At 43.2% G+C, this 25,989-nt stretch overlaps 1 protein-coding gene across 1 annotated transcript in view; it reads right to left on the minus strand.

Moving 5' to 3' along the window:
• The window catches only part of DENND1A (DENN domain containing 1A), a 488,338-nt gene that overhangs the window by 132,233 nt on the left and 330,116 nt on the right, over window positions 1-25,989 (minus strand). Inside the window, exon 12 of the mRNA XM_065879948.1 lies at window positions 16,799-16,924. Within this exon, the coding sequence (XP_065736020.1) occupies window positions 16,799-16,924 (126 nt within the window). The remainder of the gene's footprint in view (window positions 1-16,798; window positions 16,925-25,989) is intronic.

Raw genomic sequence — 25,989 nt, forward strand, 5'->3', positions numbered from 1 at the left:
ATACACATACAAAAGAACTGTCATGTTTTGAGGGTGTTAGGGAACTAATTCTTATACTAAAAACTGGTAAATATAGGAAAGAATCAAGCATTTATCTTGTCTTTGCTATATGAACTGTGACACTGGGTAAGAACATATATAATAGTAAATGAAGGAAAGTGTCTCTTTATAAAAATATTCCAACCAATAGATGAAAAATAAACAATAAACTGAGAACATCATCATTTTACAACTCCCAATGAATAAAGAGATGTAGGTATCAAGCATCACTGGCTACTAAAAATCACCAAAAAAAAAAAAAAAAAATGCAACCAGACTTAATATGTCTCACATAGACGTACCAAATACCACTTGCAATCTCACCAAAAAGACTGAACCTTAGTCTATCCAATCTCAAAACCCAGTCGCCAATTAGCAGGAAATATAGAGGACAGAGGAACATGGTGAAGAGCACCATGATCACGCAATCAGCATGAAAGGGTGGAGGAGGAACCTATAAGTTAAAAGAGAATTTTAAAAGCCATATACTTTTTCTTAAATGGATAAGGCTAAACTATAGCATCTAGGGATACACATTTGGGTAATAAAACTATTTTTAAAAAATTCTAAAGTCAGGATGGTGGTTACTTTTGGCAGGAGGAAAAGGATTTTGATTGAAGGGGTTTCCGGAGAGGGTGGTAAAACTCCACTTCTGTCCTGGGTAGTGTTGGTCTTTAGTCGTTTAACTGATTAAGGCAGTTTTCTTTATCTGTTTTACAATTTGTTGTACAATAGAAAGATTTTTTAAAATGTATAATGATACCTATCTAGTGGGAAATATTGTAATGATTGAATGTCAACATTTCTTTGTAAATATTGTCGCCATGATGAGAATTCTTACTATCTTTTTCATTAAAATACGCTATCTTGACTTTGAAAAAGAAACTTTCATATCAACTCCACTGTTTTCTCATAGGATAGAATGTAGAGAAAACTCAGCTATAAATTAAAGAGTTATTTTTGTCTACTTAAAAACTATTGTTGATAATGGAGGAAGCTCTGCATGAGTGGGGACAGGAGTTTATATGGGAAATCTCTGTACCTTCCACTTAATTTTTCTGTGAACTAAAACTGCTCTAAAATACAAAGTTTTTTTTAAAAACATGCCTAATATTAAGCTCTTTCCACGTGTGAGGCCCCATGCTGTATTATCTCATTTAATCTTCACAACAATCCTATGAGACAGATTACATTTGTACTCCCCCTTTTACAGATAAGGAAACTAAAGCACAAAGGGGTTAATAAACTTGCTCAGAATTACATCAATAGAAAAGTAGAACCCAGGTCTATATGACTCCTGTGGGCAGGTTCCATATTTGATCCATCTCTTGGTGCCCAGTCTCAACTTTTGGAATTAAACTGACTTACTGAATACTAAAGATCAGGAAACAGATATTAAGGTTACATAGGCTACTACCTATAGCATCACCTCTTGGAAGTGGAGAGAAAAGAGGCATGGGCTCCTTTGAGCCCGGTAGTCACAGAGAACCTCTTCTAGGACAGACTGATCTCCCCAGCACGAGGGCTTGAGTCCAAGCTGGCAAGATGCTTTCTGCATCAAGATTAAATGTGTTTGGGAAACCAGAGAGATGAAAGAAACAGCTCCGTGCTGCTGACAGCAGGGAGTGCAGCGAAAATGTTTTCTGTACCCTAGGAATGCAAAGTCACCACCCTGAGACATTGAATTATCAACTCCAGACTAAGAGGCGAGATGTTAGAGCTCACGTTTCTTCACTAGATGCTGTAAACCATCACCAAAGAGGATCAGAAGCAGCATGGGACCAGTGGAGAAAATGTTGAGTTCTAGAGGCAGACAGCCAGGGCCCCCAATCCTGGCTCCATCTCCTACCAGCATCTACCTCACCTGGGAGCTCTCTTTATCCCTTTCCTTGGCTTTCTTTTTCTGAACAACACTTATCACCACCTGATACAGTATATATTGACTTTCACCTTTGTTTCCTGTCTGTGTCTGCCTAGAATATAAGAGATGTGAGGGCTGGAACTTTATTTTGTTCACTGCTGTGTCTCCGAGCACCCAGAACAGTGTCTGGCATAGTAGGGTCTTGTTAAATGTCTGTTCAAAGTTGTTGGTTTAAATTATTTCAACTCTCTATGCTTTAAGTTCCCTATCAAACCGGGGATACATACCATGCACATTTAACCAAGAAAATATAAGTAAAGGGCAAGAAGTAGGGGCTCAGTAGATAGCGGGTATTCCCTCCCATATTTCTTTTGCCTAACATTCCAAAACGGAGGATAAAACTAATCAACTCAGGAGAAAAGTTCCCTTCAAAGGAATAGATAATGACCTTTTAAGCTGGCAACTGACTTGCTCAGGACACCCTCAAACCCACAGACCATTTTTAATGCTGTGAAGATGAGAGTAAAAGTGCATCACAGTAGGAATATGGGCAGAGAAAAGTCTCAAGCAAATGGCTCATGAATAATGCCAATGAGCTGTGACTGAGGAGAGCAGGGTGAGTGGAGATCTGCCAGGTCACATCACTAACAGGGACCAGCAAACCAAACATAAATAATCTCCAGTTAAAGGCTTTCCAAAATTCCTGCCACACTTCCATGGAATGTGACTGCTGGTGAATTGGGCATTCACTGGATAAAAGGGAAGCTGCCTCCGTAGTCTGTTGTGGATGGTGTGTGGGGGGGGATTAATAGAGAACAAGTGCTTTACATCCACCATCTCATTTAATTCTGAAAGTAATTTTAGGAGGGTGGCATTTTTATCCCCATAAAACAAATTAAAAACCTGTGGTTCAGCAGGGAAGGGCTTCCAGAGGTTTCACATCTCTTAAGTGGTGGCTTTCCTGGAATCGCAACTTTCTTTAGCCTGTACTGAACTGATAACTAACTACAACATATGCGGGGTACCTGGCCAACACTGGAATATTCCACTGCACACTTTAGAAGCTGCCCCCCACTCCAAAGCCCCTAGGAAGTGAATATATTAAGAAATTAGACATCTACGAGATAATAGTTGCTAGCTAACAAAACACCAGCCAATTCACTGAAGTCTGGAGTAGTCAATCAACATGTGCGGATTTCTAATACTCCTGTTAGTTCCAGGCTAAATCCCAAAAGTTTTAAATACCTTGTTCTTGTTTCATTGTAAAATAGGAACCAGCCAGACATATGTCAAAGATGCCCTGTGAAGGTATCATTTATGTAGAGATTCTCCTTCCTATTTTACAATTCAGGAACTAAGCTTCTTGAAAGTATAGTAACTTGCCTAGAGTCACACGGCTGGGAAGAGGCAGAGTCCAGGTTGGCACCAGGTCTAACTAGAAACCAGGTTTTTCTTTAACTTCACCATGTTGTTTATTATTTGCCAGGGGTGGGGGGTGTCACTAAATAGCCTTAATATCCAGGATCTGGGAGTGCTGATTCTGAGCCCGTCTGACCTCAGACCCACTCTCCACTTCTCTCTATTCTGTACAGAGAGCAGGCTGAGTTCCCTGGGCTCCCGAGTCAGCTGGCTTCCTGACTGGTTTGGCACGTGTGAGGTGCTGGTGGGAGATGAAGAGGAGGAGAAGAGGGAGAGGCTGAGTGTTTCTCCTCTCTACCCTGCTGGGGTGGGCTGTCCAGCAGTGGTTCACCTCCTCTCTGACCCAAGCGCCCACAACACGGACCCACAGGTCCCAGCTTTCATCAGGTGACCCTGGCCCTGGACACAGGCCACCACCTCTGCTGTTGCTAATCTCTGGATTACCTCTCTGCTCCCCTGTCAGCTGGATAACCATTTCCTTGTTTTCCCTCCTGTAAACATATGAAGGGGTTCCTGTTGTCCTGGTTAGATCCTGACTGATACACGGATCAAGTAGCTGAACTGAGGGGACAGGGACTGGTGGCCTGCGGCCCTGCGCTGAGAAAGCTGAGTGATGGCTAGGCTCTACGTCGCAAGACCACCTGTTGTCCACAGTCCTCTGTCTGACTAGACAAGAAATGCTTTGGAAAAGGAACATGCATTTTTTCCCTGAGGCTCATGGCAATGAGACTGGGGTGAAATGAATGCATTTGGTATCCTAATTCCATGGCCTAATAGCAAGAAAAATTCATCATCAATCTTTAGCTACAGCAGTGTTTTCCAAACTGTGGTGAGAAGTAGTAGATGCATGGAATGTTAATAGGTAGTCTGTGGGGAAAAGGGTTTTGAAAAATGCTGGGTTAAGCAAAGTTAACCTGATTTCTTTACAGCAGGGCTGTAGTAATGTACATTGTAAATATCTTAAAAAAAAAGTTATAGTATGCAATATGTGACGATCACAAATTTTATGTGATCAGAAAACATATCAATATCTTGTGGATCTAATATTTCAAGGACCACTCTTCTAGAAATGCTGGTTTACGGTATTAATGCTAAACCCCTTTGTGGCCTTCGACAAGGTCTTTCACGGACGACCATGCCATGTAGTTTCAACGCCCCTTGCCTTTGCAAGGGCTACTTTCTGCCCCTGCTCCTGGGGAACTGCTATGCCTCCTGCAAGGCACCATCCCAGGTGCATCCTTCCCTGGGAAGCCTGCCTTCAGCATCCAGGTGGAAGAGACTGGTCGTGCCTTTGGATGTTTACCACCTTGTACAACGTTCCACTATAGCAGTTACCACACTTGGCGCAACTCTCTGCTTACCTTCTATCTCTGCCCCTCACGGCCCTTAAGAACAGAACCGAGTCTTACTTGTCAGTGTGCGCTAGCCAGTGCCCTGGGCAGGTGGTCTCCAGGTCAGGTTTGTGGGGTGAACAAGTACACCAAGATTTTAAATACTTGTAACCACTTCCCGCTAAGGTTTGCTTATAATTGACTTAAAATTCATGTTAAATCAAATAAAAGTTCCATTGTTATGATGACCCATAAAAAATTAACCTTATATTAGTGTAGCCTTTATTATGATGAAAATAATTGATTTTCTTAAAAATCCTAATATCAATTGAAAAACTACCACCATCAGGAATATTTAGCACCTGGATTAACACTGCTACCAGAAAGCTCGCCACTAGGTGTCAGCCAAGGAAAAGAGGAGGAAGGGCTGTACCTAAAAATGTTACTTTTTCATCCAATTATCGCCGTAAATATCAAATATTTAAACAACAAAATATTAGGCAACTAAAATTATCTATTAAAGCGATGTTTTTAAGAATACATCTAAAATTTTGAAATTTCCCCTTTGTAAAATTGTTTATAAATGGTTTTAGTTTACCTGTATTTTCAAGAAACATTTGCACAGATTAGAGACATTGACTCCTAAGAGGAGACCAGCTCAGTATTCTTCTGAAATGACCTCAAATTGTACATAACACAGACTATATGGTAATCACCATTGGGGTGAGCGGCCAGAGGAAAGAGCATGGTTGCTAGAATCAGACAGATGGGAGACAGCCAAATCTTGGCTCTGCCACTTCTTAAAAAAGTGACATAACCTTTCCTAGCCTTGGTTTCTCATCAGTAAAATGGGACCACACCACTTCCTCCATATGAGGACTGTAAAAATCAAATAAGGGAACATATATATAAAGAATGTAGCATAGAACAGATGCTTCATATTGTTTTCTTTTTCTTAGTATTTCAAGTCTCAATGATTTATTTAACAAAACTGTATTTTAGCTCCCAAACTACTAAGGACACTGTAACTAGGGACTATTCTAATTTCATTCACTCCACAGAGAGTTATCAAGCACCTTCTATGTACCAGGCTCCGTGCCAGGGATACATGAGTAATCACGACACTCCACTGTGGCTTCCATTCCTTTGTGAAAGGGTAGCATAAGGCTGAGTGTGACTGTCTATTTCTGAGACTATACCCACACCTCATAGAAGATCAGTGTGGATGCATGTCTGAGGGGTTGCGTGGTGGGGGAAGGAAATCTACAATTTTATCCCCTAATCACCATAAATACCATAATGTCCTCCACAGAAAAAACCCACTATCACTCCTCCTTACGTTACTGAACCTCTACTGTGTGCTGGGCGTATAAGAAGGAATAAGACAAAATCTTGTTCTCAAGAAGCTCACAGTCTAGCTATGCACATGAAGTCATGTAACAGTGCTTCAGGCTCTAAATTGTCAAATGTTGTAACTGCCTGAAAATGGATCAGAAAGGTTTCTTTTTCAGAGTCTCACTGAAAAAGTAAGAGACCCTAAAGCGAGATCATTTGACTTAAAACACTGGTAACAATAACCATTTCTCTTTGCCACTGCTTCCACAGAGATACAGTATTTAAAACTGTAGCTGGCGCAGTGGTTAAGACTCCGGGCTCCCGATGCAGGGGGCCTGGGTTCGATCCCTGGTCAGGGAATTAGATCCCACATGCATGCCACAACTAAGAGTTCGCATGCCGCAACTAAGGAGCCCGCCTGCCGCAACTAAGACCTGGCGCAATCAACCAACCAAATAAATAAATATAAAAACTATGTTAACAAAAATAAAACTGCCAGGATGGATTCAGCTTACTCCATTAATATACTCGCCTTGTGTATTTTCCTAACTAGAACTGAATATTTACTGCACGTGGTGATTTCACAGAGGATGATCCTCTCCAGATCCTAACTGCCTGGGGTTAGCTACCATGCAGATGCTGGTTGTGCTCGTTTTACATTTACATGTTCACGGTGTGGCGTTTGTGTCAGATTCTTCTTCTCATGCTCTACGATGAAGCTGTGGATGGATGATTTTTTAAAACTAAGTATCTATATTGTGCAACACTGAAATATGACCACCAGTCTTTCTGATGCATAGTATGAGGAAAAAGGGTATTATTCATTCATCTGTTCATCCATTTATTCAACAAACATTTAATGAGCACTTACTAAATATTAGACTATGTAAAGGACACCAAGGAGTACCAAACATGGTCCCATCCTATAGGAACAAAGTAAGGAAGGAGCCAGGATTATTAAATGAGATCAAGTTAAAGCCTGGAATTCCTCCTGGATAGTCTAAGATACACTAGCTGTGTTTTATTTTTCAAGTATTTTAGAACATATGGGGATTTCATTTTGATCATATTCAGTGATGCTCTTTGAAATCATACAGTTAAGCTTGATCATTGTGTTGAAGCGGATTTCCTGCCAGTTCTCATCTTCTCTCACCTAAGGACCGACTTCTTACTTGGGCAGTCTACTTCTAGAACAACAGCTCTTAGTTCAGTGAGCATTCACTCTGGGGCTCAGGGTGCCAGGACTCCCAAACTGTGTTCCCAAGCCACATCAGTGTCCCTGGGAAGTAGACAGTGGAGATTTCGTGCCAATATCGAACAAGGGTCATCTCCCAATAGGCAAAAAAGGTTTTGATGAAATAGGAAAAAAGATTCTCAATTATATTTTCTCTTATGCATTTTAGAAATTAATGCATTTCTGAATTTTAAAACCTTGGTACCACCCCTCCCATTTGCCTGTAAGTGCTGGTGAGTAGTATCATGAATTAATAAATATAAAATAAATGCTGAAGGAAATAATTAAACGGGATTTCTTATAAATCCTTTATGCGTTATTTGAGATAAAAGCTGAACTTTCATAGTTAATTCAAAAGACAGGAATAAACGGGCCAGAATCTCGTGTTTCCACTGGTTCCAGGTAGCCTGACACCTGCTGAACAACTATGGCCACCACCACTGTTCTAGAATGTGGCAGTCTCATCTCCTCCCCTTCCTCCTTTACCTTATTGTCACCCAGGAAAGGTCATCCTCATTTAGTTAAAATCTCCTATCAGCAAAAAGCTACATTATTGCTATTTTTCTCAAGAGTCCTACAAGGTAGGCATTATTTCCATTTTACAGATGAGAAAATTGAGACTCAGGTCATCTTCGGGCAGATGACTGAGCCAGGATTAAAACTCAGGTGACTCCAAAGACCACACTCTTTCCATCACACTCAGGAGCCTTCTTAGCCACTCGGAGGCACAGAGCTACAGTGCTGCTCCCCGGAGCCCTGGTGTTGGGAGCCCATCCCCTTAACCCTGCTTCACTCCCAGGACATGATCTTGACTTGGGATGAACACTGAAATGAGAAAAAATGGTAACCAGTAATTCACCAGCCCCTTCTCTAGTCTACCATATACTCCTGTGTCAATGCATCTATTTAGCTGAGGCCTGTAGGTTTTGGCTATAATACCCTACCTACTTGCCTAAAACAAACTGGGAAATAAGAAAATCTTTCACCAACTTTTCCTACAGAACATTCATGGATGGGTACCTATCCATGCTTCACAAGCATACCACTGTCCACTTAAAAATAGCATGGGCTCTGCGTGGAAACAGTTTGGTGGTTCCTCAAAAAGGTAAACATAAAATTACTATATTACCCAGCAATTCCACTCCTAAGTATATACCCCAAAGAATGGAAACCAGGGATTCAGACACTTGTACAGGAATATTCATAGTGGCATTATTCTGAATAGCCAAAAGGTGAAAACAATCCAGTGTCCATTAACAGAAGAATGCATACACAAAGTGTGGTATATACACACTTATGGTGGAATATTATTCAGCTGTAAGAGGGGATGTAGTTCTGACAGATGCTACAATGTGGATGAACCTTGAAAACATTATGCTAGCTGAAATAAGCCAGACACAGAAGGACAAATATGATATAATTTCCTTTATATGAAAATATCTAGAATAGGCAAATTCAGAGAGACAGAAAGTAGATTAGAGGTTACCAAGGGCTGGTGGAATGGGGGAATTGAGAGTTATTGCTTAACGATTCAGAGTTTCTGTTTGCGGTGATAAAAAATTTTGAAAATACATAGTGATTGGTGGATGTACAACATTGTGAATGTAATTAATGCCACTGAATTGTAACTTAACAGTGGTTAAAATGGCAAATTTTGTGTTATTTATGTTTTACCACAGTTTAAAAAAAGAAGAAAAGCAAGGGCTCTGGAGAGACAGACATGGATTTGACTCCCAGTTCGACCATTGCCAAGCTGTGTGGAGAATCTCAGAGCCAGCCCAGGGGCGTGCATATCAGCCCCTTCCAGGCTTCATCTAATTTCTCCTTTCCCTTGGTCACTTCCTTATCTCATCTTGTTTTACTGTACATATTGCTTTAAGGTTCCTCAAGCTTTTTCTTTTTTAGCACAAGATAGAGGCACAGACAAATTAGTAATATCCTTTATATGTGTTCTGGGTATACTCTGCTTGCCTCTGTGGAGGGCAGGGAGCGCACACCATGAAGCATTCTTAATTCTTTCCATTTTGAGCTGCTCCTAGGCTGAGTCAACAGAAATCTGCTTCCTAACCATGTTGTGACAAGTTAGCACCCAAAGTCAGGCTCTTGCATGCAGACTTGTATTTCTTCTACTCAGAAGACATCGAAATAAAGCATATCAAAGCTTTATTCACAAAGATGTTTGGTGGAAATATTAATGATAATCTCAAAAAACTGGGAACGATCTAAAGGTCCGACGTGAGAGAGTGTTTACAGAAATTAAGGCAGCTGTACTTGATAGACTATTCTGCAGCCGTGTAAAAAAGCCTAGGATGTAATAATGTTAAATGGAGGAGAAAAAAACTTTTAACTTAGATTTGAAAGCAACTTTGTAAAAACTTGACATAATGAAAAATAATAAGAATACACAAACTGCAGTTGAGGTAGTTGTGTTAGTTCAGTGGAACTACAGTGATATTTTAATTTTTCTAGTTTGTACATATTTTTCTACTTCTGTTACACTAAAAACATATAAATACAGTTTGGGTTTTTTTTTTTTTTTTTTTAACCATGAGATCAATGGTGTTACTCAACCAGGAGAGAGATATATATAGTATTTTTCTGACCTGCCCCAACATAACCCTGTCCATTCATGCTTGCAAGCCAGGCTATCAATCTGCTTTTATCTTAACTTCTCTCTCTTCAAGGGTTTTGGGTGGATAAATATGACTCAGCAGAATCATGTGACAAATCAGGGGCTGTATGGTGGATGAGGCCAGTGTACCCACAGCTGAATCTGGAAGCCGGGCCTCTTGGGAAGGACTAAGCAAGCAGCACTGGAGAAGCTGGCTGCTGCCTTCACAGCCTCCTTCGCGGTACTGATGTTGACTGCCAGTTTACTGTCCCCACCTCGGCCATCGCCCCCTGTGGGAAGGGCTGGGCTCCATGCATCCTGGGGAAGCCCAGCCAGCACACTGGCCCAGAGAGAGCCACACGAGCTTGTTGAATAAGCAACCCTCACAGTGCTCCATCTATACTGGCCTTTCCACAGCTACTGGCACAGAAGAGGATGCATCTTAAAGCACCAATTCCCATCAGTTTTGCTCTTTGATCTAACATTCACCAGGGACCTGCAATGGGCCAGACATGGGAAAAGCACCTTCACAGGCACTGCCTTAAGATGATTCCACGTAGCCATGAGCTATGAAATAAGAAACTATGGACAGAAAAAAGGATGCAATTAAAGCACACAGTTCTATTTTTGAAAGTTCTTTAAAACTGAGGGCACTGTGTCTTCCAAAGAGAGGGTGGTGGTTTAGTTTTATTCAGATTTCAAGATGATATAATTTTAAACAAAGGAGTGAGGTAAAGTAAGATTCTTTTTAAAATTCATTCGTTCTCCCTAGGAGGGAGAAAGGGGACTCGAGGCAAATTCAAGACCCACACTGCTATACACATCCTCCCAAAGTTGCAATCTTCTACCCAGCAGAGAAAGGATGCTTGGCCTAGCAATTAAAATCATTTGTCTTTTATCCCCTTCCTGCCAAAAAGGACCCCAGCCCTAACTAGTTAATCCCTAACACACACTGCTACTCCCAGAGTTGCCTGGCAACTGCTAGGAGGCGTGTCAGAGAGCAAGAAAGGCCTAAATAAATGAGCTGGAGCCTGGGCTGTCGCTTGACATGGATAAAGGGGGTTTTTCCAAATGGAGCTGCCTGGCTGCTTGTGGTTCTGTCATTTAAGTGGAGAAGAACAAGTTGGCTTGGCCGATATTGTTAAATACCTTGGGCTTTGCACCTGATATTCTCTGAGTGATTGAAAAATGGGTCACATGCCCTTCTGATTTGCCTACACTCTCCCCTCTGCCAGGCAGGACCAATCTCCAAAGCCTAAAGACAGGGCAGGAGCAATGTGTATGTACTGAACAGGGGTCAAGGGCCAAACCCGGCCCCACACACTTCTCTGTTCTTCCATTTCTTTCACTCATCCTTCCAACCACTGTTCCAAAATACATACATTGATGCCTCTGCTATGCTATGACCCATGCCCGGCGCTGGAAATGCAGAGAGAGAGTTGTTAACGTGGAACACCAGGAAACCAGAACAAAGGCAGGCAAGAGGGTGGGGTGGAAGAAACCTGGGTTTTTGAGTCAGGCTGACCTGAGTCCTATTCCTGGCCTCTGCTACTTGCCAGGAAGTCAAGGCAACCTCAGGCCCTCTCCCAAATCTGTAACGCGGACAGCAAGGGGCAGTCACGGGGAATTACTGAGACTACGGATGCAAAGCAACTCAGGGGTGAAGCCTGTTGGAGGCCGCCGAGCAGGTAGGAGACTCGGCTGTGGTTGGACACCCTGGCGTCTCACTTTCTGATCCTCGGGAGGAATAGGTCACTTGGCCCTGAAGAGAGACCCTACCGGGGAGCCCACAAAGGTCCTCTGGCTCTGGGACAGGCACATGGCAGAAGGCACGGACGGAGAAGAGAGCAGCCTGGCACATGGCCGGGCCTCAGCAAGGGGGCCACCTTCCTCTTCTCTTCCAGGCAGGGGAAAGAAAATAAAGCTTGAGACTCCCCAGCCAGCTGCGTTTTAAATTTTTTCCAGTAGGAGAGAAGAAAAAGGCCAAGGAGTTGAAAATCCCAAGTAAGCTCTGGGCCGCGGAGGAGCTGTGGCCCATCTCTGCTTCTTGGGCTGGGGCTGGCTCCTCCTGAGGGGTCCTGCGGGAGCCGAGCAGAAATGAGCACCGTCGAGTCTGCGATGTTTCATGTTTTAAAAAACCCAAACCCTGTGACTTTTCAGTGACCCAGGTCCCATGATGGCAGCCGCTGGCCCAGGTGGGAAAAGCCCCCAGGCTGCACTGTGCGGTGCCCCTGCAGGCAGTCTTCGTCCTCAGCCACGGACTGTTCTCCACTTGACCTGTCCCAGAGTCTCCCCTCAAGGCTACCAACCACTTCTGGCCACCAGCTTTCTCCTTTACTTTATGAATCGAAGGCCTTAAGTGTACTCAGGTCCTTTGACCCAGTAAAACCACGTTGGGGATGCCACCAAGGGAAATAATTCAGACCATGGAATGAAGGTTTATATAAAGATGTTCACCACAGTGTGGTTTAAGATGGTGAAAGGTTACTGACAATCAAAAGGACCAGTGCTGGGATAATGTGGTGGGTCTCGGCACTGGTTTCAGATGGCAAGAACCTGATAAAAATCTCTGTGAGTAGGGCCCAGACATCTGCCTTTTTAAGAGCCCCACAGGTGATTCTGATCCACAGCCAGAGTTGAGACTCACTGGGGTCACCTATGGGAGATGTGCAGCCAATGTTTAAGAAGAGTTTTTAGGGCTTCCCCGGTGGCACAGTGGTTGAGCGTCCGCCTGCCGATGCAGCGGACGTGGGTTCGTGCCCCGGTCCGGGAAGATCCCACATGCCGTGGAGTGGCTGGGCCCGTGAGCCACGGCCGCTGAGCCTGCACTCCGCAACGGGAGAGGCCACAACAGTGAGAGGCCCGCGTACCGCAAAAAAAAAAAAAAAAAAAAAAAGAAGAGTTTTTATATGATATGAAAAAATGCTTACGATACACTAAAAGACAAAACTAAATAACAGGGAACTGGATTTCTTTGCCAGGAATATCTCAACTAACTAAAAGTAAAAAATTAAAACCCCAAACCAAAATGAAACAAAAACAACCCCAATCTTCCAACTTATCCCCCCTCCCCCTTGTATATAGAAGAGATAATAAGGACCTACTGTATAGCACAGGGAATTCTACACAATACTCTGTAATGGCCTATATGGGAAAAGAATCTAAAAAGAGTGGATATATGTATATGTATAACTGAGTCACTTTGCTGTACACCTGAAACTAACACATTATAAATCAACTATACACCAATAAAAATTTTTTAAAAAAGATGAGGAAAACAGGCTCAAAAACAAACAGACAAAACAAAACAAAATAAAACCCCCCCCAAACCCTAGAAGCTTGGTAGAAACAGGTTAACATGTTATCTCAACTCCAGATGGTAGGATTATGGGTATTTTCTCATTTCTAGGCCTGTTGCTTTATTTTATTTTTTAAAAGATTTAATTTAATTTAATTTTTGGCTGCGTTGGGTCTTCATTGCTGCATGCAGGCTTTCTCTAGTTGTGGCGAGCGGGGGCTACTCTTCGTTGCGGTGCACGGACTTCTCATTGTGGTGGCTCCTCTTGTGGAGCGCAGGCTCTAGGCGCGTGGGCTTCAGTAGTTGTGGCACACGGGCTCAGTAGTTGTGGCTTGCGGGCTCTACAGTGCAGGCTCAATAGTTGTTACTGCTCTGTGGCATGTGGGATCTTCCCGGACCAGGGCTTGAACCCGTGTCCCCTGCACTGCAGGTGGATTCTTATCCACTGTGCCACCAGGGAAGTCCCTAGTCCTGTTACTTTAAACCTTTTTTTTTTTTTTTAAAACCAAGAGCAGGGTTTTTTTTTGGTTTTTGGTTTTTTTTAAATAATCAGAGAAACAACTAAAGACAATGTGGTCCCTATGCCCTCAGCACTGTGCTGCCTGTCACCCCAGCAGGCTCACCCAGTCACCGTTCCCCAGGCACCACCCCCACCATGTGGCCTGACTCTAAAACCCCTGACCCCTTCTTGAGCTCACATGCACTGTGCAGTCATTATTTTAATTAATCTCACAATCTGGCATTGGAAGTGTTGTTATTCCATTTTTTAGATGAGGAAAATTGGCTATAATTAAATCTATGGTTTAAAAACCATCTAGATAACATGGTGAGGCTTGGTCAGAAACTTTCAGGCCCTCTGGCTTCCCTCTTGGCCTTACAGAAAAAAGCCATTCTAGTACAGATAAATCAGACCAAAGCACGACAAGTCTGCCTTATTTCACTAATTCTAAGACACAAATTTCTTCACATTTTGACATCTCTGAAATCTGGATGTCTTACAATTGACGGCATCCTTCAATTATAATTGGCAGCACCCTTTCTTAATGATACATGCAATAGTGGTACATCTTATGATGGAATGACAGCTAAAATTCAATGAAATGTACCATGTTTACAACCAAACTCATCAGCCTATCCTCAAAATGCTACTTTTAATGGCTATATAATATTCTATCATATGGATATACTTTAATTTACTTAACCAGTTGTCTATCATTATGGACACTTAGTCCATTCCATGTTTTTATCATTATAAATCTGCTACTGGGGACACCTTTACTTCAAGCTTTCCCTTTTTCTACTATGGGCATCATCATTCTCTTCCTGATCCAAATCTTGGGAGATATTTTGACATTTCTTGCCCCTCATCTCCCATATTTTTTCTATTTCTAGACTCATCTAGCCATTTATTCTTCGTGGTACCTTTTCCTGATGTAACCACTGGAGGGCTTTCTTCTGAGTTCCCCAGCCGTCCCCCAGTCTCTGCTTCCAGTTTCCTTTTCAGTCCAGCACTGGATTACTGGTCAAACATGACTTCAGTCACACGTCATCTCTGCCCACACTCCTAGCCCACCATCCAAAGCTCTGTCAAATCTGGCTCCAACCTTTCCTGCAGCCCCACCTCCCCACCCAAACCCATGACTCCAGACAAAGGGGCCATGAAGGGTCCTGCCTCCAAGCCTTTGCTCACTCAGATAACCCCATGCCCACCACAGGAAGGGATGCTGCTGTCTTTCTTTCTCCAAGTTTCAGCTTTCCTATGAGAGGTTCTATGGCTCACTAGCTCCTTATAACCATCTGGAAATGCAGAATGATAGGTATGCTTATTCTCATTTCACAGTGAAGAAGCTGAAGTTTAGGGAGATTAAGTGCCCAAGTACAGAGCCAGGCTTTAAACTCCAGGACTTCCATCCTTAAATCCGATGCCTTTGAGAGCCAAGTGCAAGTACAACCATAAACGTCTCTGGAGGAGCAACTTTTGCCCGGATCACATACCCAGCAATATGTACCAGACTCAACAGCCTCTGGATTCTAGACGTATACATGACAACAATGATGTCATTGTAAGAGTGGAAATACTTCATGTCTATCAGTTCCCAGCAGCCTAAGGAAAGGACTGGGCCAGTTGTCCCATTCTCACTTTAAAGATGGGAAGAAGACAGAATTTTCCTTGAATTATACCAGCTCTCAAAACAGCACTGAACCTGACTGGTTTGGATGGGCCCAAGGTCAGGACAAAGAATCAGAGCCACCTGTCTTGGAGACAAGCAGGATGTGAGAAACTTGCTTTAAGCTGAAGGGCTTTTTAGGACCTAAGGGAAGTATTTCTTAGGAAGCAAAGAGAGTGCATCCCTTCTATTATGTGACCATGACATTGCCTGAAGCTGAGGCAGCCTAGCGAGTCAGGCCCAAGTGTTGGATGGAAGACAAGGAACAAGGGGGCATTAGGCTGCTGCTCCCTGAGCAGCCACTGCCCCAGCCACTTCACAGAGCATGCGCCCTGGGTGAAGGGAAAACAAGGTGTTTGCTATCACTCTGTGCTTCACTTACACACGCAATGGACTCAAAATAGTGAAAAAGTACTTAGCAAGGTATAACTGTGGCTTATGAGGAAGCATGGTCAAGATTCACTGTCAGAGTCTGCACATGAAATGCACTGCCTGATATCTACTCATCTTCTGTCATTTAATCTAATAAAATGCTATGGGTTAAAACAAAAACAAACATCCTGACCTACAGGCAGTGTGACCTGGGCTGGTCCCTCACAGCCACTGTGACTAGGCTGGGTGTGGCTGCCATCTCCGCCTGTTCAGGATGAATGGAGCTCCGTGCTCCCTAGAGAAAAGGGCTGTCAGCAAGGTCCCCTCCAATGTCCTCTCCTATGCAGCGACCCAGGTCCCTGGGCCAATTTCTCCATTCTCCTTGGCCAAGAGGCTACGAGGAGGCAGATATCCGATGAAAGCTTCTCACTGAAGCTGGGAGAGCTGGTAGCTTCTTTGGTTTTAGGGATGACCTGGTGTCTTCATATCCACACTATAACTAATCACCTCACGGATGAGGCAACAGAGGCTCAGAAAGGTTGACGGGCCATGGAGGCAGAAGACATTTTTCCCCAGTCCTCAGTATACTTTGTAGTCAATACATCAAGACCACTCTGGGAACCTCTAAGAAGTGAGCCCCCTGGATGCCTTGCTTTCTCAAGTGTGGAGTAGAGGTCCCCGTGCAGGAAAAGGGAGCTGAGGCACAGTGGGAAAGCATGGGCACTGGGCCAACCTACCTGGCCCCTCCACTGGTCAGCAAGTCATTGCTTCTGTGAGCCTTGGTTTCCCCATTTGTCAAGTGGAGATGATCACTGCTACCTCAAAGGCTTACTGGACTCCTCAGTGAGAGCAGGTGTGTGTGCAGTGCTGAGCACTGTGACCCACAGAGGGTGCTGCTGACCAGGGAGGGGAGGGGCCCTAACGTTCACAGGAGCAGAGTGCGCTTCACACAGGGCAGCTCGGCTTCCTTGTGCTAAGAGGTAGCTCGAGGGGAGGCCACTCCCCCAGCCCTCCAATACACACACACACACACAGAAACCTCTTTTGGTGAATTCAACAACCAGATGAATAGCAGGTTTCCTGTGGCCCTGACCAAACACGGATTTGTGACATGCCAAGAAGCTACTCACCGGCTCTATTTTCAGAGCGTTTCGGTAGCTGCCGAAGAAAGCGGCCTGGGCCTTGAGGAAGGCTCTGGCCACACCATCGCCAGTTGTTGTGGAGACCTTCTTCAGCCGGTTCTTCAGTGAAGAGATCTGGTGACACAAAGGAGAGAGAGGCTGAGGGCAGGGTCGGAGGAGGATGGCTGGCTACACCCAGCACACACAGAGCTCTAGAGAACCCCCAGGATGGGGATGGATTTGACACATCAACTGCTGGGAGAACAAACACACATTCAGTATTGGGGCAGGTTTTTGAAATTTAAATAAATCTTGCTCCTATTAGGGAGTATCTAATAAAAACAAAAACAAAACCACTTTCTAAGCAGTTTCAATGTGCCAGGTTAATTGCTTTCACATAAATTTTCTTACTTAATTCTTTCAACAATCCTGTAGGAAAGGGATTGTGCTCCCATCTTACAAGGGTGAAACAGTCTCAGAGAGGTAATATTACATGCCTAGTAACAAACCCAAGAAGTGACCAAGTTGGAATATTAATTGAAGTCTTATAATCTGAGCCCAAACTACACAAATTTTTTTAGTTCCAATTCCATTTCCTCTTCAGATTACTGACAAATATTAGAAATAAATGGCTTATTTATAACAGATTATAATATACCTCATACTCTAAATATGTATTTATTAAATGTACTATAAATTATATATTTATTAAATATATAAAGTATATATAATATGTATAATATATTATTTTAAACCTCATATTCTAAAGGAATAGTCATTATATAGACTTACAGAAACACACTTATATAGCTTACAGATATGCCACCCAACAGATTAAAACAAAATAGACAAGAAAGTCACGGCAAAGCAAAAAGGGAAACATGAGAAGTTGTGAGATTCTTTGGGTCCAAAGCAGTTGCACACATGGAAACAAAATTTCCTGAAAGTGAGAATGAAAAGAGATTTTTTCCTGTGAGTCCTCAACGTAGGAAAGACTGTGTGACATGACGGTTGTTGCCCTCAACGTCAGAGACTACATTAAGCTTCCTGGTCTGTTTCCAATATGCCACCCATCTCAGGAAGCCATATTGCACAACTTCTGGGCACACCACTCACACTATGTTCCATGTGAAAAGTGTCCCTGGAATTGTGCAACTTGGTAGCCTTGAGTCAATGGTGATACAATGGTGAGCAAAACCAGACAAGGGTCCTCCCCTCATTAAACTTATATTCTCGTGAAGAAAATACCAATACATATGACATTGCTACCATGACAAGCCTGTGACAGAGCTCACCAAGGAGGTCAAGGAAGGCTCCCCGGAGAGAAACAGGCTTAGACTGAGATCTGAAGGATGAGCTGAAGTAATTAACTTGCAAAGAGGGGAAGGAACAGTGTACCAAACACGGGGATCAGCATTTGCAAAGACACTGTAGTGAGGAGGAGTTCAGAGACTAGGGAGAACTGTGGCTTCAGTGGAGAGAATGGAGAATATGGCTTAAAATGAAGACAGAGGGAAAGGCAGGGGTCAAGAGCTGTGAATACATTAAGAAATTCTTTCCTTCATTTTGAGATAAAGGTAAAGCTAATGACTGTTTTTAAGCATGTAGGTGACATATGAAGAGAACATTTCAGGAATCTGTATGGGGCTTAGATATAGGACTACCGAACGGGCCTGATATTATTTAAGGATAAAATTTAGGGTAAAATTTAAAGATGAAATAGGAAATTAGATGCAGGTGGTCCATGAATCATCTACAAATTTTTAATATGAATGAGTAATGATCATTTTTCTGGGTATAGGCTGTATAGCTATCCTCAGGTTCCTAAAAGTGCCTGCGAACCTAAAAATATTAAGAATCTGGGATGGATTACATATACTCTTTTTTTTTTTTTTTGCGGTATGCGGGCCTCTCACTGTTATGGCCTCTCCCGTTGCGGAGCACAGGCTCCGGACGTGCAGGCTCAGCGGCCATGGCTCACGGGCCCAGCCGCTCCACGGCATGTGGGATCTTCCCAGACCGGGGCACGAACCCGTGTCCCGTGCATCGGTAGGCGGACTCTCAACCACTGCGCCACCAGGGAAGCCCGGATTACATATACTCTTGAAATGCTCCATGGACATTATTTCTTATTACCAAGCTTCTGATAAGGGAGGGGTTTGTGATAGCTTATTAAGATATATTTTACATATCATAAAATTCATTCATTTAAAATCTATAATTCAGTAGTTTTAGTATAGTGACGATGTTGTAGAACTATCACTATAATCTAATTCCAGAACACTTTCATCACCCCAAAAAGAAAACCCATCTTACTGGCAGGTACTTCTCACTCCCCACGAATCCTGCTCCCCTCCTTCCTCACCCCAGTCCTAGGTAACCACTGATCCACTTTCTGTCTCTATGAATTTGCCTATTCTGGACATTTCTTACAAATGGAATCATACAATAGGTGGTCTTTTTTTTGTGACTGGCTTCTTTCACTTAGCATACTGCTCATTATAAACATGTTTCATCCACATTGTAGCACTTATTAGTACTTCCTTCTTTTCCACAGTTGAATAATATTTCATCCTATGGAAAGACCACATTTTATCTCTTCATCAGCTTCATTATTAATAATATTAATTAATAATAATAATTAACGCTGCTAAAAACATTCATGTATATGCTTTTATGTGGAGACAGCAGAGATTCTGAGGCAAGAAACCAAATGGCAAGAATCCTCTGTTACCAGATCTTTTAAAATGAAAATAATCCGTGTTTACTGAGCGTAGGGGAAGAAACCCTGTGCTGCTGCTCAGGGGCGCGCCACATGCTTGGACAATCTAGTGAGTGAAGGTGTGATGATCTACTTCTTGGCTAAGTCAGAAGGGACGGGAACATGCGTTGAGGGGGCAGCCACCCCATCTTCACTCAGACGTGGGCCAAGGAAAACAATTTTCCTCTGGAAGCAGCCTGGAGTCCCGCCCCCCGATTCTGGCACACATGCGCCCCAGCACCACAGTGGTGAGAGCTCACGAGAAGCAGCACAGGCCACTCAGTGCCCTGGCAGTCTGTCACGGACCTCCAACTTGAAATAGCAATGTGAAAAAGAAAATGCTTTATTAAAATGTTAAAAATATTGCCCACTTCCCACCCTCCAAATAATAAAAGTCCTGCCTTTCCCAGGACGAGGGTGACATTTCCATCCTTTGAAACAGTACAAGCCAGTGTCTCTCTTTTGTCTCCTCAAAGCCCTTGGGCCACCTGTGCCGCAGATTATTCCTCACTTAACCTTCCTTGGCCTTTTGCTTTCTTTCGGGAGGTGTTTAATTACCTTGGACTCACAAGGCTGCACTTCAGGTGAGCCTCTCCTAATGGCCTCATTACCATTTTACACAAAGAAGTCGCTGCTGATTGTAACTAAGCAAATAGGAGTGTGTGCCTTCCGGCCTGCCCCAGCTGCTCTGAAACCAGCCAAGTGGTCCTGGGCTCTTGGTGCCCCTGTGACCACTCAGGCCAAGACTTCTGAAGACCTCTCCTCACCCTACAACAAGGAGAAGCTTTTGTCAGCACTTCAAACTTTGAAACTTCAAGTATATGCACAACTGATAACTGGTGATAGCATACTGTCCTTTAAATAAAAGTGAGGAAGGAAAATCTAAGGCTTAAATAACCCACAGTCATACATCTAAAACCCAACTTGCTCTGAGTGCTCCTGGGGGTGCTGGTCAAGTCATTAACATCAGGGATCATCAGGCATAATTTGAGGGGATAGAAAAGCCAGCAAGGGTGGTTTCCTCCTTTAACGAGGTATCAGGAGGGAGACAGAAAACAAAGGGAAGAGAGTACAAAATTGAACCTGTCAGCGTCTTAACTTCCCTCCTCCTCCTCTTTTCCCATCTTGGATACCACAGCATCATCCAGCCAGTCTCCTAGGCTAGATTCAGATGTTAGATTCCATTCTTCTCCTTCCCTTCCTACAACCATTCTCCACATCTTACCACCCTCCTGCCAATATATCCTGAATCTCTCAGTGCCCATGACCTTGGCCCTGTGCTGCTCAGCTCTACCCATCTTCTCTGGCCCAGATCAGTGGAGTAGTTTCCCAGATCAGATAGGCTCTCTGTCTTTAGTTTTCCTTCAATGCCATCTACCCACAGCTGTCCCAGTATTCTTGGAAATATATGAATCTGATCTCTATCAAAATCCTTCAGTGCCCCTACCCTTGGCCATCACCACCTGCAGGAAAACATCCCAACTCCTCCGAGTAGTCTGTGACGCTTTCCTCAGCTGGCCTCGCTTCCCTTGGCCCCCCGTAATGGGTATTTGATTGATACTGAATTGCTATCTAGAAGCATATACTACCCTCCAGGCCAAACACATGCTGACAACTCAGATGGAGTTGTCCCTTGTCCCTTTCTGCCCTACTTGTGAACATCTATTTACCCTTTGAAAGACCATCCAAGTGTCCATGAGTAGGTGCCTATTAAGTAAATTATACCACATCCTTGAAATATTGCATAGCTGCTAAAAAAAAAAAAAAAAGTGGCAGTACTCTGTGAACTAACATGAAAAGATGTCCACACACTACACCCAAATGGGGAGAAAACACAAGTTACAGAGCAATATATATAACGTGAATCATTTAAAAAAATATATATGTATAAAAATCATTTATATATATACGTAGTAAGAATCTAAAATGCCACATATCAAACTTTAACCATGTAGGGATGCTTTCACTTTCTATTTTATGCACTTCTGATTGTTTTGATTATGCTTTATAAAAAAACATGTTACTTTTATAATAAAGAATTTAAATGAGGTATTTTTCTTTAATAGTCAAATTAAACATTGCCTTGGGTGAAGGGAAAGAGGGAATCCAAATGACCCCTCCTTTGTGAAGCATTCCCTGACCACTAAGACAGGCTTAATGACGCCCGGCCTGGGCCGCCTTGGACTGCAAGTTGTCAGTGAATTGTAGTGTCTACTACCTTTCCTGCTAGACTGTGAGTTCCTAGAAGGGCCAGCAGTGGTCTAGCAGTACTTGGCCCAGTGTCATCATTCAGCACTTTTTGCTAAATAAAAGAACAGATGAGTGAGTGTTCTGACATCTTAAAAGGCATTTCCAATGGCCGAGCCTCCGTGCTTGGAGGAAAGTCTAGGATTACATTCTTCAGTGAATGATCATTGGAAGAAACAGTCTCAGCTGGGAAGGACTGGGGGAGAAATTGATACTCATCCATTTCCCTTTTGCAGAGGGTCATCACTAAGATGCAACCAAAACTGCAAGGAAAATGAAGCTCTGGTGGCTGAATGAATTAAAGTGGACAACGGGGCCAGTCTTACACAACACTGCACGTGCCACATGTCCAGTAACATATGCAGCGTTCCCCACCCCGTCCCGCACCCTCTTCCTGTTTGCCCTGGTCACTACAGGCTCTACCTCTGGGGTCTCTTGGCTTCACTTGCTCCTCTATCCCCGCGCACTCCTCAGGCAGTAGAGTGTAGAGCTTGAGTCATAAGCGCCAAGTCTAAGATTAGAAATCAGTCTTCCTTACTTTCTTAACCTTTCTGAGCTTCAGCTTCCTTTGCTGTAAAATGAGGTATTTGTAACATACATACACTGTGAGGATTAAAATATAATGGATGTAAATGGAGAACTGACATAACAAACTGCCTGGCTTTGTGTTTTGTTTAATTAGTACCTGGACTACTGCACCCGTCTTTCAACTGGTGGCCCTTCTCCTGTTTTCTTCCTGGTCTAATCCATCCTTTGCACTTTGAATTATCTTTCTAAAACAAGAGGTTGAATCATATCACTTCCTTCTCCTAAAATTTTCAGTGACTCCATGTTGCTAACATATAAAGTCCAAGTTCCTTAGCACAATATTCAAGGCCTTCTATGGGTCTGGCTCCAGCTCTGTTTCCAACTTTATCTTCTACTCAATCTCAGAGGCCTCAAAACTATCCCTAAGCCTGGGATATTCTTTATCTCATTCTCTAAAAAAACTCTTCTATTAAAAATTTTTTAAAAAGCCGCTGACTTTCTGTGATGCCCTGTCAGAACAAACAGTTCTTTCTCCGGGCACATTAGTTCTGTTACTTTTGTTCATGCCTAATCTTTGCAAGCCCCATGCTGGAGATGTGCTGGGAACAGAGCTGCATATGTTCAGGGCCCAGCTCCTGAGGGCTTGCAGTCAAGCTCCCCCAGACCAGCCACAAGTTAGCTTATTACTACTTCAGAAGGGGCTCTCCCATTGTATTCATCATCATATTTAGCTTTTTTTGTATAACCAGCAGCTTACATATCTTCCTTCCCGCTACGGTGAAGATAACCCTTGCAATTTATACCACTCAACAAGTATAAGATTATTTCTTCATCACTTGGTTGCAACTTGTAGGGGGAGAGGAGAATAAGGACGGCACGCTATTCACCTAGTCACCTCTGAGACACTCCTATCCACCTCTTTCCATCAGTGCTGGCACCTTAAGATCTTTCAGCAGCTTCCCTGTTGCTCTGAGGATAAAGACAGTCCTAGCCTGGCCTGCAAGGCTCCAGCCTTTTTCAGATCCGAGGCTCCTGTACCCCCTCCATGGCGTCAGCCACACCAACCGGGTTCCAGTTGCCCTGGCCTCTCTTATACTCCAGGACCTTTGGATAGGCTAACTCCTCTGTCTGGAGTGCTCTCTCCACCGTCGCCCGCTTGCCTAGCATTCAGCACCGTGCAACAGGCCTTTCCACAGATAATCGGTCACCTGTGTTGTCCAGTGTGGTAGCTGCTATTGAGCACTTGAAATGTAGCTGCTTCGACTGAGGAACTGAATTTTATTTCATTTTAATCAATTTAAATTTAAATAGCCACATGTGGATAGTAGCTACCATACTGGACAACCCAAGGCCCTAGATCAACTACTATTCATCCTTTAGATCTCAGCTCAAATACCACTGCCTCGGCCTGACCCCCTCAGATTAGGCCAAGGTTCCCTTGTCATATACTCTCCCTGTACCTTTCCTTCAGGGACAAACAGCAAAGTGATGATGTATTATGTGGCAGTCCATTAACGTCTGTCTCCTCCATTAGACTGAAGGTTCTAGGGAGGCAGGGACCATGGCCACCCTCAGTGCTGGCACAACACTGCAAGTAGAGGTACAGTTCTTCTCAAAATCTGACTCAAGTCATCCTGGGCAGGGGGTCCACTTGCATTAACTGCTCAGTGTCAGAACTGAAGTTAAAAGTTTTTTTTTTTTTTTGATAAATCAGACACCTGCAGCAGCTGGAAGGGGGGCAATAGAATTACTTTCTCTCCCCCTTTATAAAATAGCCCTTAAGGACTAAGGCAGATTGATTCTTCCTTTCGTGAATAAACTAGACATCAAGGCTTTGTTATAAGATCTCCTGGGGAACGTCTGGGTCTGGAGAGGGGAGGAGGAACTTGCCTTGTTTTCCCATCCTCAGGGGCATGTGTATATTGGCTCCTCTGCTACCTTCACGTGGGCAATGAAATGGCACGGTGCATCTCTCTGTGCCTTAGTTAGTTCTTGCCTAAATTTGAAGCAAAAAGTCTTGATATGTAAGGGCAATCTCACCCCACTCTCTTTCCCAGTAATAGTTTCTGAGAAAACCAGGAATTCATCAGGAAAAAGGAACAGGAACTAGTATTTATCAAGCACTCTACTAGGTACCAATAGCCATGGTAGGTGTTTTCATGCCCAGCACTGTATTAAAATTTCAGAACAAGTGGGCCAGGCAGAGACAGTTATCCCCACTATACAGATGAGAAAAGTGAGCCTCAGCCCCATCTCACACAGATAGTACAGCAAGGGGCAGAGGCTAAAGCCAAGCACAAGTCGGTCTTACTCCAAAGTCTGTGCTATTCCATTAATTCTTACTGCTGCCAGGATTTCTCAGACCAGCAAATTAGATTTGTCCACGATACTGGTTTATTTTTTTCCACAACTTAATATATCTCCATTATTGCCTCCTTTCATTCCTTGCTTTTCTGTTTCTTACTTGAGAACATGGTTGTACCTTGACCTCGGTTGGCTTTAATTGCTTCTTCTGCATCCGATTTTCCCCTCAAAGAGCCTGGTTCTCCATGGGGGAGTGGGGACTGTGCTAGTTACGCGGAGCTCCAAGCTGGGGCCGGCTATGACCCCAGCGGCCCAGGTCTTTGCTCCCTCTGTCTCTCCTGACATCTTATGGGCCGAGTATTAAGTCGGAAAGTTAAGAGGTGAGCATTACAATTCTAAGCAGCTTTTTGTCAGACAAAAGGATCAATTTTCATTATGTGAGTGGCTACTTAACTACATGCTATAATGGCTTTGTTGAGCATCCTGAGAACAAACTATCAAGTCCTCAGGATGACATTCTTGGAGTAAAAAAGTACAATTTAAAAACAAAAAGGTCCATTTCTACTATCTGCCAAATAAAGCTCAGGAGGAGTCTTGCACTCACAGTGCACTCCAGCCCCCTCCCTGCCTGGTTAATCCCAGTACCTCCGCATTGTGAATGGAAACACACAGGAGCAAAGATTTTTGCATTTTCCTATCTATTTGTAATACTCATCTTCCTCCAAACACATTTTTTTTTTTTTGCCCGAAGTGAAACTGTCTTTGTTTTCCCTAAAAAACAATTAGTTTTAACACACCACACACACACACACACACACACACACGCAATTAATGCAGCTGAACACTAAAGAAGGTTACAAGATTTGAGCTCAAAGTAAATGTGTATTTATAATATTAGGTGGTCATTCAATAAAGATTATTGCTATCCATATATGTTCATGCACGTATGCCTGTATATGTATGTTTCCATAGAGTATTTTCAAAGAAGGGTTTTCTCCCCCATACTTCTGGCAGTTTAGGTTTAAAGGTCAGATTTAAACTATCATCATGTTTCACAATGCAATCTGTGCAGTGCTGGGTAATGAAATGGTTCAGTAAAGGTGCTCGTGGAAATTCTTTTAATTAGGTCTAAGGCTTTTCAGTTGTCAACATGAATAAACCAAGAACCAGTCTCTTGCAAACACAAGGCACAAAATACAAATGTAAGTTACCTTTGAAAAGAGAGATACACTCTTGTAAAAGGAAAGTTATAAAGCATGTTTTTTACAACATATACTTCAATTAAAAAAAAAAAAATACCAGCATCTTTCAACAACAAAATGGACTGCAGATCAACAATAAAGCAGTTACTCTATTGCTA

The sequence above is a fragment of the Phocoena phocoena genome, chromosome 6 (genome assembly GCF_963924675.1).
Source record: "Phocoena phocoena chromosome 6, mPhoPho1.1, whole genome shotgun sequence".
In the NCBI taxonomy this organism is placed as follows: Eukaryota; Metazoa; Chordata; class Mammalia; order Artiodactyla; family Phocoenidae; genus Phocoena; species Phocoena phocoena.